Raw genomic sequence first — 19,182 nt, forward strand, 5'->3', positions numbered from 1 at the left:
TTTATGATTATGGTACAAGAACTTAGCAGCATTTAATCTACAGTGGTGCTGCTTCAATAAATAAATGAACAGGGATAATGTTTCTGGCTAATTTGTTTAATTTATTGTTTGGAATGGTATGGAAAATATATCACATATTAGATGATGTTTATACAGAAACATCAAAAATCCAAATAGGTTCATGTTTTAATCCTGACTGTATAAGGAAAAAAAGTTTAGGATAACTGTATATTTTGAAATCAGTTTAGAAACCTTTTTACCAGTTTAGGAGCTGGTTTAGTAGCTAAGAAATTGATCTATTTTGAATAAGAAATACCAATATTTTAAATTTAAATAATCTCAATATATACTATACTCCAATTGGGGAAAATAGAATAGAAGATAGGTTTTTATTTTTCATAGACTTGGTTGCGGTAGCTTTTCTTTTTGACATGCTAATTAAATTAACAATTCTACTCTAAAAAGAAAAATCTAGTCATCAGAATATATGTACAATGAAAAAAGTTGACTGACAAAAGTTGATAAAATAGGACAAAGCTGTATAATAGTAAAATGAACTTTTATCTATAAACACAATTATTTTAATTAGGAGTACATTAAGACATTTTTTTAAAAAAATTCTCATTAAATGAATTTAAAATTTGCTATATGTCCAGAAGATTGAATTGTTTGATACAATAAACTTCGATCCAGTTGTTGAGAAATGTTTCCAGACAATTTAGAATATAGTTAAGGCATATACTAAAGCTGATTTGAGAGAAGAAAAGATAGCTGCCCTTTTGAAAAGATTTCTAAGCCTTCTAACACAATAGCATTAGCTACTGGATAACTGAATGTAATAGTGCCAAGGTTCTATGTTCATATTAAAATAAGATTACTCAGTCTAGATAGCTTAAGCATTTCAGTGCAGAGACAACAATTATTTACAAGAAAGTAAAGATTTTCAATAGTAAGATTATCTACAGAACAATTTAAAAGTCAGCTTTAAGCAACAGTTAGCCGCCTCACTGTGCTAAGCTTTTGGTCTTTTCTTTGTTTTCTTTGTTGTATGTGTTTCTCCCGTCTCTCATCTCTGTTAAAGAAAAAAATGACAAAACAATGTTAGCATTAATGCACAAGTAAAATGAAGGCAAACTTAATTCAACTATTCAAAACTTCATGCAGTACGTTTTCTAGCTACTTAGCAGAAATCCTTGCCTTTTTCTCTGTGTGATCTAATTTTTGGCACAGCGCCATCAAACTTCTTTTAAGGAATATACTATATAGAATTTTAAGAAAGGCTCTGCATTTGATCAAATTTCTAGGACTCTTAAAAAAAAGGTATAAACTTCAAAGTTATCCAAATGTTAATTTAATGAAGGCAGAGGATGACAGAATAATGACAGCACTTGACAGGGACTTCTAAGAACTGACTTTATTTATTTAGGGAATTTATATTGCCGCCTATTCACACATGGCAACTCGAGGCGGCTTACAGAATATGAAACCTCATATAAAAACAAAACTAATAAAAGAAGAGTCATTAATAAATTAATATAATACTTGCCTGGTTTGAAGAGGTGGCTCTTTGTAGCATTTCTTGTGGGAATATAGTCTCTGGTGATTCTCGCCAGGCTTGCCCCATGGTTTCAGTTTTCCTATATTGATGTAAGGAAAATGTGTTACTTGTCTCTTTCTGGTTCTCATCTGCTGCATCAGGTAACACAAATAGCAAATATTTTCCATGTTTCTTTTGTGAGATTTTGCTTGTGAGGCAAGTTAATACATAGCCAAGAAACAAAATACTTTATTAGCAGTAGACCAGCCAAAAATATACTTGTCTGAGATAAGAACAAACTCAAAAAACAAGGAATAGCTTGCTTTAATTTAGTTTCCATTAATATGCCAAATTACATATTAGATTAATATGTAGATTATGATATGATATGATAGATTAATTTGAGACTAATGATATACATCATTAGTGACACGGTGATGGGTGACGCGGTGGCTCAGTGGCTAACACGCTGAGCTTGTCGATCGAAAGGTCGGCAGTTCAGCGGTTCGAATCCCTAGTGCCACGTAATGGGGTAAGCTCCCGTTACTTGTCCCAGCTTCTGCCAACCTAGCAGTCCGAAACTACGTAAAAAATGCAACTATAAAAATAGGGACCACCTTTGGTGGGAAGGTAACAGCATTCCGTGCGCCTTTGGTGTTTAGTCATGCCGGCCACATGACCACGGAGACGTCTTCGGACAGTGCTGGCTCTTCAGCTTTGAAACGGAGATGAACATCGCCCCCTAGAGTTGGGAACGACTAGCATATATGTGCGAGGGGAACCTTTACCTTTACCTTAATGATATACATCAATATGTATAAATTACCTTTGGAAAAATCAAGGCAAGTTGCAGGCAGTGTGTGACTAAATTCTCAATTTGTTTGCAACTGCTTATGTTTTCATGCTCTTTTATACACTGAGTTATTTTTAAAACTATGGCTACCTTTGTGTGGCTGATATGTAAGTGGTTTTGATAGACTTGCTTGTAGATCAAATACTGGTTTCTTGGTGCTTGTTGGTTCCACAGTCTGATTTATAATCTTGAAAGGAGTGACAGCTATAAGGAGAAAATCAATATATTGATAATAAGCACAAGACCAAACTTATTAATCATTTAACTTTTGAGTTTGAAATGGGAAATAACACTTGAATACAGCCTTTTTATACCGTTGGTCCCAATTAGTATAATATAAAATTACACACTGGAAACAAAAGGAACATCATCTTGACTGTGTAAAGATTATGCATCAATGTCCTCCATAACAATCACATGTAAATGAACTGCATGTTATTAATTATAATTATAAAGTTACCAGAATTCGTTGAAGTTTCTGTTGTCTGACAGTTCATTGCTCCTCCTTTGAAGTCTTTGCTAGTTATACATTCACTGCTTTTCTGATTATCTGGAGTGCAATTTTTCAGAAACCAAGATTTCCTAGATGGAGTCTTGATAAGGGAACGCTTCTCTTCATTGTCTTTTGTAGATTCAGAGAACCTAATAAAAACATAGATTTATAGTATTTAATGGCTCATAATTTTATATACTTTTTCCAAATAACCAGGAGCATATAAAAATAATAAAACATTTGAATATCATGTCAGAGAAAACATTGGAATTAACTCAGAACTTTGTGTTTAAAACTTTTTGTAGATTCTACATTTAATCGTTCTCTCAAATGTATACATCATTTTTACACTGAGAAAATGCAAAAAAAAAAAGACTAAATCAAAACAATTTTAAATATTTTTGTTTATGAAAATAGATAAATTTAGATTCTATGACTTTAAATTTGGTAATTCACACATTTCCAGATGTACGCTATTTTTATTTAATGCCACACATAGTCTTACCTGACATTTTTAGTTGTAGAAAGGCTGGTTGAACTGAAGGATGATTTTTGAGACCGAATACTTTTATTTGCAGTGCCAGGGGAATTGCGTATTGAACGTCGCAGTTTTAGTGGAGTGCCTGTGGCAGAAAGTCTATTCTTTTGAGAAGGGGGACTTAATAAAAGCCCTCTGGTACTGGAATGTACCTGCTAAGATGAGGGAGATTTCCACATTTTAGCATATGGTTTGGTTAAAGGAAATTTAAAAGAAGTTCTTAGCAAAAAATTTATCCTTACCTTTGAATTGGTATTTAGATTTTCTTTCTGAGAAGTCTTCAGAGACTTATTCTTCTTAGTCAGGATCTGCAATTAGAGACCTAGGATTTTTTTTCCTCTTATCAATTGCTCATAATAAAATACCACGATGCTTTTAAAAGCCAATGCTAGGCATGGAGATAAACTAATTGTCAAACAGAAGCAAAATCTGTTAAAAAATAGTACTGCTTTTCTTCTTTGCTCCAGCTCCTCTATCACCACGAAAAACAATGGAAACTTAAATTAGGAACTTATATATTTGTTTTAAGCCATGGGTTTCTTGTGATGTTCAGTCTGAGCTAAATATAGTCATTGGGAAGGTTTGTGAATTTTTTAAGTAGTACTTGTAGCCGAGGGTTAATATATGAGGTTCTTGGTAATCTCTGAGCTTGGCTCCTTTTCTTGAAAATGTTGCATTACCCAAGGATAACACTGCCATATAACAAAAACATCCAGAAACCACCAACAGACCACATGGAACGTGCGTAGCACACAAACCAATTACAGCCCTCCAAAACATCCTATGTAAACCAAAAGACCCAGGAGTCCCAGAAGAAAAAACAGGATTCATCTACTACCACATACAATGTAAAGATTGCAACAGCCATTATGTAGGACAAACAGGCAGAAGACTAGCAGAATGGACGTTGTCTTACCTGAACGTCCTTTTTCGGAACGCTGCGTATACACTCCAGCATAGGGTTAAATCCTCATTTCTGCCAGCAACTGAGAGAACCTTTATTTAAATAACTTCCTACTCTGTGCTCTCACCACGCCCCTTTTGCACACAGTTCCCCAGTCTTGAACGAAGACACAGCGTGTTAAACACAACAAGTTTATTAAACCAACCAGAAACAAAACACACAAACCAACAAAAGAAACCAAATGGGTGGGAAATGGAGTGTATACGCAGCGTTCCGAAAAAGGACGTTCAGGTAAGACAACGTCCATTTTCCAGAACGCTGCTACTACACTCCAGCATAGGGACATACCCAAGCCTAATTCCCAGGGCCGGGCAAACCACCACTCCCCTCAGAGGAGCCAGAAACCACAGTCTGCAGCACTCTCCGACCAAAAGACGCCTCCGCCGAAGCGTAAGCATCAATGCGATAGTGCCGAATGAACGGCGACAAGGAAGTCCATGTGGCTGCTCTGCAAATGTCTAACACCGATGCCTGGGTAGCCCAGGCCGCCGAGGTGGCAGCACTCCGGGTCGAATGAGACTGAATTCTCGCAGGCACAGGGCGCGCCTGCCTCTCGTAAGCCGAGGAGATGCAGGCCTTAATCCAACGACCAATAGTGGCCGACGACACCTTCTTCCCCATCGAAGCTGGATGAAACGAAACAAACAATGCCTCCGTCTTACGAAAAGACTCCGTTCTGCGAATGTAGCGCCTTAGAGCCCTGCGCACATCCAGCGTGTGCCAAAGAACTTCACGGTGATGCCTGGGCGATGGACAGAAGTCCGGAAGAATCAGTTCCTGCGAGCGGTGAAACCAAGAGTTAACCTTGGGGGTAAAAGCAGGATCCAGTCGAAGCACAACAGTGTTAGCCTGGAAAATGCACAAATCCTTCCGTACGGATAAGGCCGACAGCTCCGATATGCGCCGTGCCGACGTAATAGCTATCAAGAAAGCCACTTTGAACGATAGAAATTTCAAAGAAATAGAACCCAGCGGCTCAAACGGTGAAACAGTAAGGGCCTGTAAAACCAGCGCCAAATCCCAAGAGGGATAACGGTGAACGGTGGGCGGCCGCAGGTTTGTAGCTCCATGAAGAAACCCCCTCACCCACGGGTGATGGGACAGGGATGTGTATGGAGGAAAGGAAAGCACCGTGGCCAGGGCCGCCACCTGACGCCGAAGGGTAGCCGGAGCCAGGCCTTTGCGCAACCCCGCTTGCAGGAAACCCAAAACATCCTGGATAGTCGCGGACGTCGGATCCACATGGGCCCCCGCGCACCAGCAGCAAAAGGCCCTCCACGAGGCTTCATAAATCCTTGTTGTAGAAGGCCTACGGGCCGCCTGAATCGTCCCAATCACCTCGTCTGGCAAACGGCCCTTCCTCAGGATAACGCGTTCAAATGCCAAACGGCCAACTGGAACCGCTGGGGCTCGGGGTGTCGAATGGCCCCTTGACGCAAGACAATCCGATGAGGAGGGATTCGCCACGGCGCCGACGTCGAAAGTTCCACGAGGTCCGCGAACCACTGTCTGCGCGGCCAGTACGGCGCCACCAGCAGCACCTCCGCCCTCTCCACCAGCAACTTCCGGATCACTCGCTGAATCAATGGCACTGGCGGGAAGGCGTACAGAAGGCCGGCCGGCCAACTGCATCTCAATGCATCTGTGTCCTCTGCGAGCGGCGTCGGAAATCGCGAGATGAACCTTGGGAGTTGCGCGTTGGCCGGGCTGGCGAAGAGGTCCACCACCGGCTGCCCGAAGCGAAGTGATGCTTCCTGAAACAGACTGGGAAGCAGCTGCCACTCGGCCTGATCGATCACTTCTCTGCTGAGCCAGTCCGCCCGAGTATTGGCTATCCCGGAGATGTGATCCGCTCGGATCGATGCCAGATGAATCTCCGCCCAGCTGAACAGACGCTCCGACTCGTGCATCAGTCTCCGCGACCTCGTCCCTCCTTCGCGGTTTACGTGCGCCTTGGCGGACGTGTTGTCCGTGAGTATTAGAACGTGACGGCCGCGAATCAGGGACTTGAAGTGTATCAGAGCGAGGCGGATCGCTCGTAGCTCCAGCAAGTTGATACTGTGAGTGCGCTCCGCCGGAGTCCATTGTCCCTGCGCCACTTGTGCCTCCATATGGGCTCCCCAACCATGGAGACTGGCATCCGTGGTGATCACGATCCGGTCTGGCTCCAGAAAGTTGCATCCCCTCCGAATGGCCGTCGACTTCCACCAACGTAGCGATAGGCGAACTCGTGGAGGGACCAGCACCCTTCTTGACGAATTGGAGCTGCGGTCTCTCTGAAAGGGGAGCAGGAGCCATTGCAATGGGCGAGAGTGTCTGCGCGCCCATGGCACAATGCGGAAGCACGACACCATCTTCCCCAACAACCGGGACAATGTCAGCAGTGGTACCGACCTCTGGGCTAAGATCTGGTCCAGGAGTGCCAGAATGCTTCTCACTCTGTCTTCTGACAGGAAGACCTGCCCCTTCCCAGAGTCTATCACCGTCCCTAGATGCAAAATCGAGGTTGAAGGAACTAGGTGGCTCTTGTCCAGATTGATAGTGAAGCCGTGCTTCCTGAAGGCCGAGATCACCTGCTCCATGTCTCGCACTGCCCGTTGTCTGGACGAGGAAAGGACCAGCACATCGTCCAGGTAACAGAGCGCCCTGACTGGAATGGCACTGAGTGTTGCCGCCACCACCGCCACCAACTTGGTGAAAGTACGGGGAGCCGAAGAAAGACCGAACGGCATTGCACAATATTGGTAATGACCGCCCGCATATTCGAAGCGAAGAAATTGACGATGCGAAGGCAGCACTGGAACATGCAGGTAGGCCTCCCGTAAATCCACCGACTGCATCAGGTCCCCTGGACGGACCGAAGCCAGTATCGAGTGAAGGGAGTGCATTTTGAATCGACGGTAACGCACCGTACGATTCAAATCTCTGAGGTTGAGAATCCCTCGAACGCCCCCTGAAGATTTCGGCACCAAGAACAGGACCGAATAGAACCCGGTCCCTTGTTGATCCACCGGCACCGGTTCTATCGCCCTGATCTCCAAAAGGTGTGAGATCTCCTCCTCCATCATGTTGCGACAGTCCATGGACAGGGGCACGGGGCATCTCAGGAAGCGTCGAGGAGGTCGATCCAAGAATTCTATCGCGAGTCCGTCTGAAATCGTGCGACGAACCCACTCGTCCGACGTGGACTGGTCCCACTGGCGATGAAAGGATTGAAGTCGCCCTCCGACGGGACCTGGAGTCGGTGAGTCATTTGCCCCTGCGATAGGGCTTGGAGTTGGCTCCGCGGTAGGGACGCTTAGAGGCAGGTTGAGGTCTGCCACGGTCTCTGAATCGTTGCCTGTCTGTGAAACGTTCTGACTGCTGGAACGGAGGTCTGTAAGTGGAGGGGCCTCCCTGCCCCGAGTAAGACCGAAAGGGCTGACGCTGCGAGTACGGGGTATAGCGCCTGTCTTGCTTGCGAGAAGAGGAAGGCATAATTTTACGTTTGTCTTTGTCCTCCACCAGGACCGGATCCAAAGCAGCGCCGAACAGGTGGGAGGCCCTATACGGAGCCGCCGCCAGCTTCCACTTGGCTTTGATGTCCGCCTTCCACGGGCGAAGCCAGAACAGACGACGTGAAGTAATGGAAGCTGCCATCGCCCGGGATGCAAATTTGACCGAGTTCAACGAGGCATCTGCTGAGTATTCCGTGGCGGCGATGATTTTATTGATATCATGCAGCATACGCCGCTCCTCTGGCGGCAGCCGTTCTCGGAGCTGTCGCAGCCAAATCAGAGATGCACGATTGAAGAACGACGTAGCCGTGGCCGTCCTGACCGTCCAAGCAACTGCTTGATGAGACCTGCGGAAAGCCAGTTCGGTACGCCTGTCCTCAGATTTTAGACCTTCAAGAGGATCAGACGATACCATTGACTGAGAAGTGAGACTAGCGACAGGGGCATCCACAGCGGGCAAGTCCAACAGTGCATCCAACTCAGGTGCCGAACAGAACAATTTCTTGTCCAGGTTACTGGGCGCGGTAGACGACCCAGGTTGGCCCCAAGGTGCCTGCAACACATCCGTGAAAAGTTGGGGGCACGGAATGAAGTCCTTTTCCTGCTTTACTTGTTTGAACAAGGCATCGTGCGGGCCAGGCTCGGGTTGGGACGCCGGGGGTTGAGCCCCCACCGACCCCAAATTGGTTGTCTGCCGGGCCTTGTGGAGCAGGGATTTGAATAATGCGGGCCGGAACAAACCCGTGAAAGCCGGGGAGTCAGGAGGTAGGTCTTCATCCTCCGAAAATTCGAGGTCCTCTGGCGCCTCCTCCTCCTGATCCGAAGTTTCAGACGAATCAGAGTCCAGACGGGACGGGGAGCGGGCCCTGCGAGAACCCGCAGTCCCCAACCCCCCAGAGGAAGTCCCCGCAGGGGAAGTCAGTGCTGCTGTTTGAGCGCCAGCCGCCATAATAGATGCCAGAGCGGTGGAAAGCATCGACTGGAAATCATACTGAGGAGGGGGCGGTGGCTGATCCACAGGGCGAAGCCCCGCAGCCGTAGGTGTGAAAGTGGCAGAAGGTTGGCGTCGTGGAGGCGGTAGAGAATCCAGACCCACTAACGAGACGTCCGGCATCGACTGGGACACGCCTCTCTGCAACGCCAAAGGCCTGAGTTGGACCGCCCTTCGCTCCGGATCCTGGGGAGCGCAAGAAGACTGAAGCGCGAGCCCCGCGTCCCGGCTTGACGAGGAAGCGGAAGCCAGTCTGGCCTTCTCGTATTGTTTCTCCAAGGCCTTATGACGACGGAGCTCATCTTTGTCCGCTGAAGAAGACTTAGAAGACCGGGACTTGTGTCCATCTGCCTTGGACCGCTTGGCCGGCTGCTTTTTGCGAGATTTGCTTGCTCTGACCGGGCTGGCCTCCTGCTCCACGTCAGAGGAAAATGATGAATCCGCCATCATAGAAGCCAGGGGCCCACCTATGTGACCAGGGGGCGTGGCTTTTTTTTTTTTTTTTTTTTTTTTTATTAATTTATTAATTTATTTATTTATTTGGTTAATTAATTGCACAGTCAATCAAAACTCTCTGGCTCAAGGAGAGAGAAAGTGACTGGATAGACCACTAACAACTTGGGTCGCAGCGCACTCAGACACTTCAGGGCCCTAGCCCAGGCCAGGCAGGAGGGCTGGCTTTGTAGGGCAGATAGCCTTAAGGTCGCCCCCCCCCCAGCCAACAGGGGGAAACAGCTGGTGGGGCCAATTAAATCTCCTTGTCTTGGGAGAAGGTGCGAGCGGTGACACGCCTGTGGACGCCCCAGAATGGGCCCTCTGAAGGCGAACAAACTTATGGGAGTCGGGCCGCTCCACGCGGTCAGACAAAATGGCTGCCGCCCAACAATCAAAATGGCGGCCGCGCGGCTACAGCGCGGGGATGCTGCGGTCCCACGCGCTCTCCAACGGCCTCCGCTGCACCCCTGGCGCCTCTCCCTAGGTCGCCACGTGGAAGGGGTCTCCGGCCGCTTGCCCAGTCACAGGAGGGTGGCGAGCGATGTTCCGCCACGCCGCGCCCTCCGGAAGCCTTATAAATGCCGGAACGGAGCCCACGCGGCAATCAAACGGCTGGCCGAGACGCCGCCCGCAGGCACCTGACGGGACGGTCGTCTGAAAGGCTCCGTGGCGGTAGCGCGCCCGCTAACCGCCGTTTGCGATGCCCCGCCGCTCGGCTCTCTCCCCAAGCAATCGGTGTGGGGGGGGGGAGCGCAGCCCTCAGCCGACTCCACCGGCAGTTCTTAATCAGCCGGATCCGCCCCGAGGGGACAGAAACCGGCAGCTGTGAGCGCACGCAGGCGCTGGCTGGGACGACCTGGATCCCCAGGCACGAACCCAGCTAACAGCAGGCAGGCAGGGAAGCAAAATAAACCAATTTACAAAAGGGGAAACCCTACCAAACCGAAAATAAAGAAGGGGCTAATCAAAAATAAACAAAGGCCTAACGCTTACCTCGGAGCACAGAGAAAAACCCTCTCAGTCTGGCAGCAACTGAGAGAAAGACTGGGGAACTGTGTGCAAAAGGGGCGTGGTGAGAGCACAGAGTAGGAAGTTATTTAAATAAAGGTTCTCTCAGTTGCTGGCAGAAATGAGGATTTAACCCTATGCTGGAGTGTAGTAGCAGCGTTCTGGAAAACATCAAGTAGCAGTCAGAAAATATGATGTAAACTTTAATTTCACAAAATGTGGGCAGATTTAGTCATAGTTTCAACTGAGAAACGGATTATCTTAGATCAGAGATGTCAAACTATTTCATTGAGGGCCACATCAGGGTTGTGTCTGACCTTGGGGGTGGGGGAAGGGTGGGCGTGCCCAGGGTGTGTGTGGCCAGCTCAATGTCACTCGTGTCAGGGGTGCCTATGTGGTGGCCTGAGTGCTCAGCCAGAGAAAATGAGCTCCTGAGCTTCGTTTTCGGCTGCGACAGCCTCCTGCAACCCTTTGCCACGTGCGGCCTTCCCAAACTCCATTTTTGCTAGCAGAAGCACCGCGGGAGCAGTCCTTCACTGTTTCCAGGGCAGCCCCCCAGGCCAGATAAGCACCCTGTGGGCCAGATCCGTCCCCCAGGACTTGAGTTTGACACCCCTGTCCTAGACCCAGCCAAGTCCAAAAACACTATGGAATTCCTCGGAACATGGCCTCTGATAAATTGGCCGACAATAGATACCTAGACATAAACAGTATCTACATACTGTGCAAAAAAGATCCCCACCAGCAATCAACACCCAGATGAGCATAGATTAACACCAGAACAATCAAGCAAAGAATACCCAATCAAGAAACTGCCAAACAATAATTTAACAGCCCAATCAAAGCTCCAGGCCCAGCAACACTGATAGGCAAGCCAGTAAAATATAAACTGAGAGCAAACTGCAGTCATTAGCAGCACTAATGATGTTACCTATTTTGGGTAAACATCTGCAAGAAAACAACCAACTCAGAGAGCACCAACGACCCCTCAACGTTAAAAAGCTGTTTCATATCAATATTCTAACTAGAGAGCCAGTTTGATTTAGTCTAGAAATCAGGAGATTGTATGTTCTAGCCTTTCGGCATTAAAGCCAATTAGGTGACTGTAGGTCAGTCATTCTTTTATTCTTTCTCAGCCCACAACATCAGGCTTGGGCAACAAACTAACGAGTCATTTCCTGTCACAACCAATAGATCAACACTCAATAGATCAGAAACAAAAAAGCAGATCCCTCACTTGCGGGAAAATGATAAAGAAAAAAAAAATCAGTACTCTAACCAAAAAGTGTATATAGATACGTTTTCACTTCCTGCTGAAAATCAGACAGGTTATGATAGATATCTTTTACCCAAAGACATTTTTAAGCTTTCGTGCCTTGATTGAAAACATCCTTCTCTTATTCCATCTACTCATGTCTGAAGCCAAGAAAATACAGAAGCTCTCAGTATAGTTGGGATTATTTCTGTCAGACGTTTTCATAACAGGATCTCCACAAATGGTTAGTTAGTGATAGAGGACAGCTAGAAGAGTATCCACTAAACTGAGTAAGATAACCAGGACATAATTACTATCCTACCTAGCTCATTGAATGTCTGATCATATGGGGAATCACAAGTTGAAATGTTAAACGATGTTTGCCACAATTCTGTACAGTCCTTAATTTCTGGACCAATTTATATGTTTGGAGAAGTGAAATTGCTATTCCTTCTTATTCATCATCCTTCATCCTAACTGCTTGAGTTGCAATTTTGAACACAATAATGGCTTTCCCCTAAACCTACAGGGGAGGGAGAATTTTATATTTCCACAGCAAGGCGTCCTATGCAACACAACACAATCTCAGGGCTTTCTCCCTGTTTGTTATATATGTAAGCAGGACACACCACTTCGCATTTGCTAGTTAGGCAAAAATATTGTCATATTGTTATTATTGGAGAACAGGTCTTCCAGAACTGTGAACAAATCAATCAATCCCTTAAAAGAATCACTGAACCTTTGAAGGATGGAAGTTGATTAAATTGGCCAGGGTTTCAATATTTCCAGTAAATGGGAAGCTTGACCATGACATAACTATCCCTATTTTTTGAGGGGCTGATAAAACAAATTGGTAAGACTACCTCCAAAGAGAAGATAGGCTAATTTTTTAAATAAGACATCTATACACCTGTTCTTCTAAATAAGACTGAATGAGGGACATACCGTAATTTCATTCAATTTAATCTTCATGTAATTGGGGTAGGAGAAATATCACTTACCTTGATCTCATTAACTGCATTGCTGAAATTACACATCATTTTATTTTTCCTTTCAATGTATTCATCAATAGATAACATTTTCTTGAACTGAGCCTCATGAAGTTTCTTAAAATCTACAATATTGAAAAGTTTATTATTCAGATTTTTCTTATCATTATTGCCAATTCATTGTAATATGCAGCTTAACATTAAGATTAAATATTTACCTGAAACTGAAATAAGAAAAGTCAGCTATTTTTTTTAAAGTAATAGGTTCATGGGCAAATGTTTTAAGACACACCCAAAGAAGACATACAAAGCAGCAAATTGTTTTTTTAAAACAATGGAGTACATTTATTTTGGAATAATGTTTATTTCAGCTCTCTTACTGATTCCAATTTAAATAATGCTATAATATATAATGCATACCAAAAGTTGAGTCCCATACCCCTAGTCCGCAGACTGATACCAGTCCATAGCATGCCCGGAACTAGTTTGTGGAAGTAAGCAAAGCCCCATCCGTGCATGTGCAGGATCTAGGCTGCACACAAATCCAGCCTCCCCCAGTCCACAGACAAACCCGCCCTCCATGGAATCGGTCCTTGGCAGCTGAAAGGTTGGGGGCTGTTACCATAGACCAATCATATTTCATTAACTTTTTACAAAAAGTTATACTTTGGAATATTCAAGTGTCATGTGTGAAATGAATAAGAAAGCATTTAGAACAAAGTGGCATCCAATTTGAACGTTTAATGTAATTTAGACAATACATTGCCTGTGGGCCCTGACTTTGATATACCCTATATATTGTCAAGATTCAATATATATTTTCTTTCCCTCTAAATTCAGTTCTTTTCTTCCTCTAATACACACCCAGTATTCTTTCCCTTTTTTCGCTATGAAATAACAGAATAAGAGTTGGGAGAGACCTTGGAAGTCTTCTAGTCCAACCCCCTGCTCAAGCAGACCTTATACCCTTTTAGATAAATGATTGTTCACTCTCTTCTTAAAAACCTCCTGATAGAGCACTCCTGGAGGAAAGCCATTCCACTGATTTATTGTTCTGTCAAGAAATTTCTCCTTAGATCTAGGTTGGATCTCTCTCTGATAAGTTTTCATTTGTTATTTCTTGTCCTGCCCTCAGATCCTTTGAGAATAGGTTGATCCCCTCTTTTTTGCAATAGCCCCTTGGACTTTGGAAGACTGCTATATCACCCATTGTCCTTCTCTAGACATACATATTTATTAGAACCATTCTTCATGCTTTAGCCTCTAGTCCCCTAATCATATTTGTTGCTCTTCTCTGCAGTCTCAACATCTTTTTCTTCAGCTCACTCTATCTACATACTGTTTTATTCTTTTTTGCTGTCACCAAAGAAAGGATAGAGGGTAATGTGCAATCATATGCATTTATATATTATATGCATATGATCTATTTTTAAACAGAACACTGATTTAAAATGCCTACAGAATAAAGTAACTATTGTTTTAATATGGGGGGGGGGCATGGTGTTCCTCACTATTGCTGAAAAGTTTCCATTTTCCCATTTCTCTCCAGTCTTTTGATTTATAAACAAGTAAACATTCTGTGTGTTTGTTGTTATTAGTTGCGAAGCCGTGTCCGACCCATCGCAACCCCATGGACAACGTTCCTCCAGGCCTTCGTGTTCTCTACCATCCTCTGGAGTCCATTTAAGCTCACGCCTGCTGCTTCAGTGACTCCATCCAGTCACCTCGTTCTCTGTCATCCCATTCTTCTTTTGCCCTCAATCTTTCCCAGCATTAGGCTCTTCTCCAGTGAGCCCTTCCTTTTCATTAGGTGGCCAAAGTATTTGAGTTTCATCTTCAGGACCTGGCCTTCTAAAGAGCAGTCAGGGTTGATCTCCTCTAGGACTGACTTGTTTGTTCACCTTGCAGTCCAAGGGACTCACAGGAGTCTTCTCCAGCACCATAGTTCAAAGGCCTCAATTCTTTGGCACTCAACCTTCCTTATGGTCCAACTTTCACAGCCATACATTGCAACTGGGAAAACCATAGCCTTGACTATACGCACTTTTGTTGGCAGTGTGATGTCTCTGCTGTTTAGTATGCTTTTTAGATTTGCCATAGCTTTCCTCCCCAGGAGCAAGCGTCTTTTAATTTCTTGGCTGCAATCCCCATCTGCAGTGATCTTGGAGCCCAGGAAAATAAAATCTGTCACTACCTCCATTTCTTCCTCATCTAGGAATTGAGAGGGGCAGATGCCATGATCTTAGTTTTCTTAATGTTGAGTTTCAAGCCAGCTTTTGCACTCTCCTTCTTCACCCGCATCAAGAGGCTCTTTAATTCCTCTTCACTTTCAGCCATTAGAGTGGTATCATCTGCATAACTGAAGTTGTTATTTCTCCTGGCAATCTTAGTTTTACAGTGATTATATTAACATACATACCTGGGGTGGTAGAACTTATTCCTTTTCTTCCCAATTTAGACTTGCTTCCTGCATTAGTAGTTTTCTTTCCAGAAAGAGAATCCAGTAAACTTTTACCTGCAGTAAACATATGAAATTAAAAAGATTCATAAACTTCTTAAGTTGTAAGTTGGTCAAACTTCGTTTTGCATATTTCCATCAATCATCACAGTTCATGTGTTTAAGCTTTAAGTTAGATTATTTCGCTCAAGTTGCTAAATTAAAAGGTAGAGGATACAAAACCACGTTTTCTTTTAAGCAGTTTGTTATTATACAAGAAGTCCTTGCTTAACGACCCTAAGTGGGACTGAAATTTCTATCACTAAACAAAGCAGTCATTAGGTGAAACGTCACGTGAAAGGACCACTTGGCAACAACGGTTCCAGTTGAGTCATTAGTCAAACACTGTACACATCTCTGGCCTTGGGAAGTCAGTAGCTGCCTTAGCTGGGCACGCCTTGTCAGCATGGGAGGAAAATAAAGGACATCTGGAAGCAGTGGGGATAGGAAGCACTGGCAATAGTCGAGTGGGGGGACTTGAAGCACATGTTGAGGTACTAAATGGAGAAGCTGCCAAGCATCCAAATTTTGATCATATGATGATGGGGGTACAGCAATGGCCATAATTTTGAGGATTGGTCAAAACATTCGTTCAGCCGCAGTCATAATTTCAAAATCACTGAACTAACAGTTAAGTGAGGACTACTTGTAGTAGGTGCTATCCTGCTTGAAAAATGGATTATCTAGTTGGAGCTAAAACATACCACAAAATACTGCCCATTTATAGTATTCAAGCTTCCATCACATTGTTTAGGGCTGGATTGTTAGACAGGGCAACACTGAATACTGTTGCTCTCAGATTTTGTTCCTTTCAAACTATGTTCAGTTTCTGAAAATTCTATGTGGTTTACAGATGACAAAAGCGAGTGACAAAGATCAGAAAAGCTGGCCACACACTTGTCCTAAATGACAAAGCAAAACAAGTATTCCACTTATAAATGCAAATTACTTTCAACTCCTTTTTGCCTAGTAGAATTTCTTTCTTTTCGCTGACTTGGAGTGACAAAGTCTTCTAAGTTTCCTGCTGTTCCACTGCTTTCTGATTCATCATTTTGGTTTATCTTCAGTATCTTTTCAAACTCTGCATCCGGATTCCCTTCAGAATTTAGCAATATTGGAACCTGCAGTTCAAAAATATAGGTCAAATTGTCTCTCCCTTCCACTAGAAATGCTTAATTAAATACAAATAGATCTGTTGATGGTTCATTTAATCCAAGTGGAATTTTATATAAGCATAAAATGGTAAATGGAATCTTACATACATACATGCAGACTGTGATAGCTCCCTCCAACACCCACACTTCACATTCGTTGCCTGAAATTCGGTCTTCCCATTTAATGATCCAGGACAGGTGTCCCTAAGCAATGCAGTCATGCTTTAAACACATTGTTTTGTGATGGCATTCCCAGGCCCAACTGCCATCATAACTTAATATTACCCATATATTCAAATATATTCAGGAAACCATATACTAGAACAAAACCTAAAATTGAAATGCTTTGTTTGTGCTTATCAAATATAACCAGAATTATTATTGGAAGTATATAATGGAGTTTCACTTCAATTTTCTCACACAGGCAATGTATCTATACAAGTGTATTCATATACAATTTCTATTCCATTGAGTACACTGTTCCATAAAATATATAAATCTACTGACAGAAAAGGGACACTGTTAATAAGGCTAAAGAAAAGTTTCAGAAGCATATATAGAAACTTCAACTTTCTGGCAATTAATGGAATAAACGTTGCAAAATAAATTATATGGCATTTCAAAAGTTATGCTCCGTTAAACAATTAATGTGTGGAACTGAAATCCATACATCTTAACGTTGCCAAGTTTGAAACACGCAATACTAAATCACACTTGTTCAGCCCGGCTTTAGTGAATAGATTACTAATGTAATAAAGTCAAAAAAGTCTACTAACTTCATAAATTACTATGAGATATATTATATTTTTATTTTACACTCTTCTGCCAGCTCTTGATATTCACAATAAATCAACCAAACTAAAAAACTAAGAACTTTTATGCATTTTACAATTTCATATAAATAGTATCACCTCTTTCTCTGAATCCAGTTCCATTTTTTCTTTATTAAGATTTTCTTGTGAGGTTTGCTGGGCGTTATCTTCTGTCCGTTTTCTATTCCTTTTGGTGATTGTGGATGGATTTATGGAAATTTGACTGCCATTCTGTTCCTCAATAGCTGTACATGGGGATGTCTTTTTGATACCCTACACAAAAGAAAGCCATTTTATGATCATCTTCATATTATTTATTTCAGTGACAAACTGTAAGGTATTATTCAGTTAGCAACAGCCTATAAACTGCTTGTTCATAGTAGTTTATGCCCCCAAAACTTTTATGCTAAAGAAAATCAGATGAACATACCAGTAGACATGAAATTACTTCTACCAGATCCATAGCCAGACAGCTAAATAATGTGATTTCATTATATCAAAGGAACAAGAGTTACTCTATTTTAAGATACCATTGCTAGATATAATGCTAATGAAATTGTCAAATTGTTGTGCCCTTACCGTATTTTCATTTTCTTCACAGAAGTGCTTCTTTAATGCATTTAATAGCTTGGCTGCCTAAGAGAAAATCATTTGAGAGCAATTATCAAAAAGAGTTGTTATAAATCAAGTTACTGCAGCTAGGTGTAAAAACCTGTAACACATTTGCCTCCACTTCAGCTGCCTTTCAGTATCTCTGAATTGCAGGCAGCTGTGTTAATAACAGGGTGCACTAAACCCCTGTACTATCAAGGCTCTTTTTCAATTGTAGCTCTTGATTCTCATCAGCTGAAGGCACAGAATCTCTAATTCCAGCAGCATCTGTGGCCTTCTACAAAAGGTGTAGGGATCACAGTTGGACCAGGCCTTGGGAAACTCTTTGAAAAAACAAACCCTATTGGCTAGGTTAGGGAGATGACTATGCATTTTAATTGGACAAGTGAAATCCCATTCACCATCACATCCAGATTTCCATCATTTATTATGACAAAGGCAGAGAAGGAATCAGATTACATTAAATCAATGTTTTTCAAACTTGGCAAGGGTTAAGCAGCATGGATATTCTCCATGCTGGTTGGGGAATTCAGGGAATTGAAGTCCACATAACTTATTGTTGCCAAGTTTGAAAAATACAGTACATGCAGTCTTACAACCACAATGGAGCCCAAAATTTATGTAGCTAACTTAGAAATTTGTTAAGCGAGTTTTGACCCATTTTATGACATTTCTTGCCACATTTGTTAAGCGATTCACTGCAGCTGTTAAATTAGTAACAGTTTTTAAGTGAACCTGGTTTCCCCCCCCCCCCCCATTGACTTGGCTTGTCAGAAGATTGCAAAAGGTGATCACATGACTCCAGGACACTGCAACCGTCATAAAAGCGAGTCAGTTGTCAAGCATCCGAATGTAAATCACATGACCACGGGGATGCTGCAACGGTCCGTGTGAAAAATGGTCATAAGTCACCTTTTTCAGTGCCGCTGTAACTTTGAACGGTTATTAAGCGAACTTTTGCAAGTCGAGGACTACCTGTACTACATCGGACTTGTTCAGCTTTGGTGAACGGGCTATTCGCGTAATAAAATCCAAGCAGTTTATACCGAAGTCACAATCCTGCAACGGCAGGATCCACGACTCGCATTACGTCCATTTCCAAGTTTAGTTCGAGGCGGGAACCTATCGAGACGTCCCTTGCTCAAAAGGGCTGGTCAGGAACCCGCTGTCCCGGCTCGCTACTTTCTACGCATCTCAGCCCAGTGTTTTTGCTTCCCCACCCGCTTGGCCAGCCCAGGGCTCACCTTGAGGTTAGCCTTTAACCCCACCGACTTGGCCAGGCACTGCAATTCGCTGTATTTGAGCGCCTCCAATTGACACGAAGAGAGCGCCTCCATGACTGGCACTTAAACTCCCAACAGTCAATTCCCTCTTCACACAGACGCTAAGGTTCAACCACGAGCGCCTCTTCGGTCCCGCCTCTATTTTCAAACCTCCCAATCGTGGCGAACGTCTCCGCGGAGCCCTTGCTGGTAAAAAGCCAATCA

General features: G+C 43.7%; 1 protein-coding gene across 1 annotated transcript; it reads right to left on the reverse strand.

Annotated features, from left to right (window-relative positions):
* Positions 1–597: 597 nt before the first annotated feature.
* Positions 598–19,035, reverse strand: NUSAP1 (nucleolar and spindle associated protein 1). Its single transcript, XM_070931310.1, has 12 exons — positions 18,940–19,035; positions 17,663–17,719; positions 17,183–17,356; positions 16,067–16,238; positions 15,040–15,135; positions 12,633–12,745; positions 3,664–3,729; positions 3,389–3,576; positions 2,851–3,032; positions 2,481–2,594; positions 1,547–1,637; positions 598–1,072 (listed from the first exon to the last, which is right to left on the reverse strand). Exons 1-12 carry the CDS (start codon positions 19,030–19,032, stop codon positions 985–987), a joined length of 1,434 nt encoding a protein of 477 aa, XP_070787411.1. The 5' UTR covers positions 19,033–19,035; the 3' UTR covers positions 598–984.
* Positions 19,036–19,182: the final 147 nt, after the last annotated feature.

This window comes from Pituophis catenifer, unplaced genomic scaffold, assembly GCF_029215685.1.
Source record: "Pituophis catenifer annectens isolate HBS135680 unplaced genomic scaffold, rPitCat1.0.hap2 SCAF_1, whole genome shotgun sequence".
NCBI lineage: Eukaryota > Metazoa > Chordata > Lepidosauria > Squamata > Colubridae > Pituophis > Pituophis catenifer.

Coding starts and splice junctions, on each gene's coding strand:
- NUSAP1 (XM_070931310.1), bottom strand. CDS start 19,032: ATGGAGGCGCTCTCTTCGTGTCAATTGGAGGCGCTCAAATACAGCGAA. Junction 17,720..18,939: donor GGTTAAAGGCTAACCTCAAG/GTGAGCCCTGGG, acceptor ATTTTCTCTTAG/GCAGCCAAGCTATTAAATGC. Junction 1,638..2,480: donor TACATATCAGCCACACAAAG/GTAGCCATAGTT, acceptor ACATCAATATAG/GAAAACTGAAACCATGGGGC.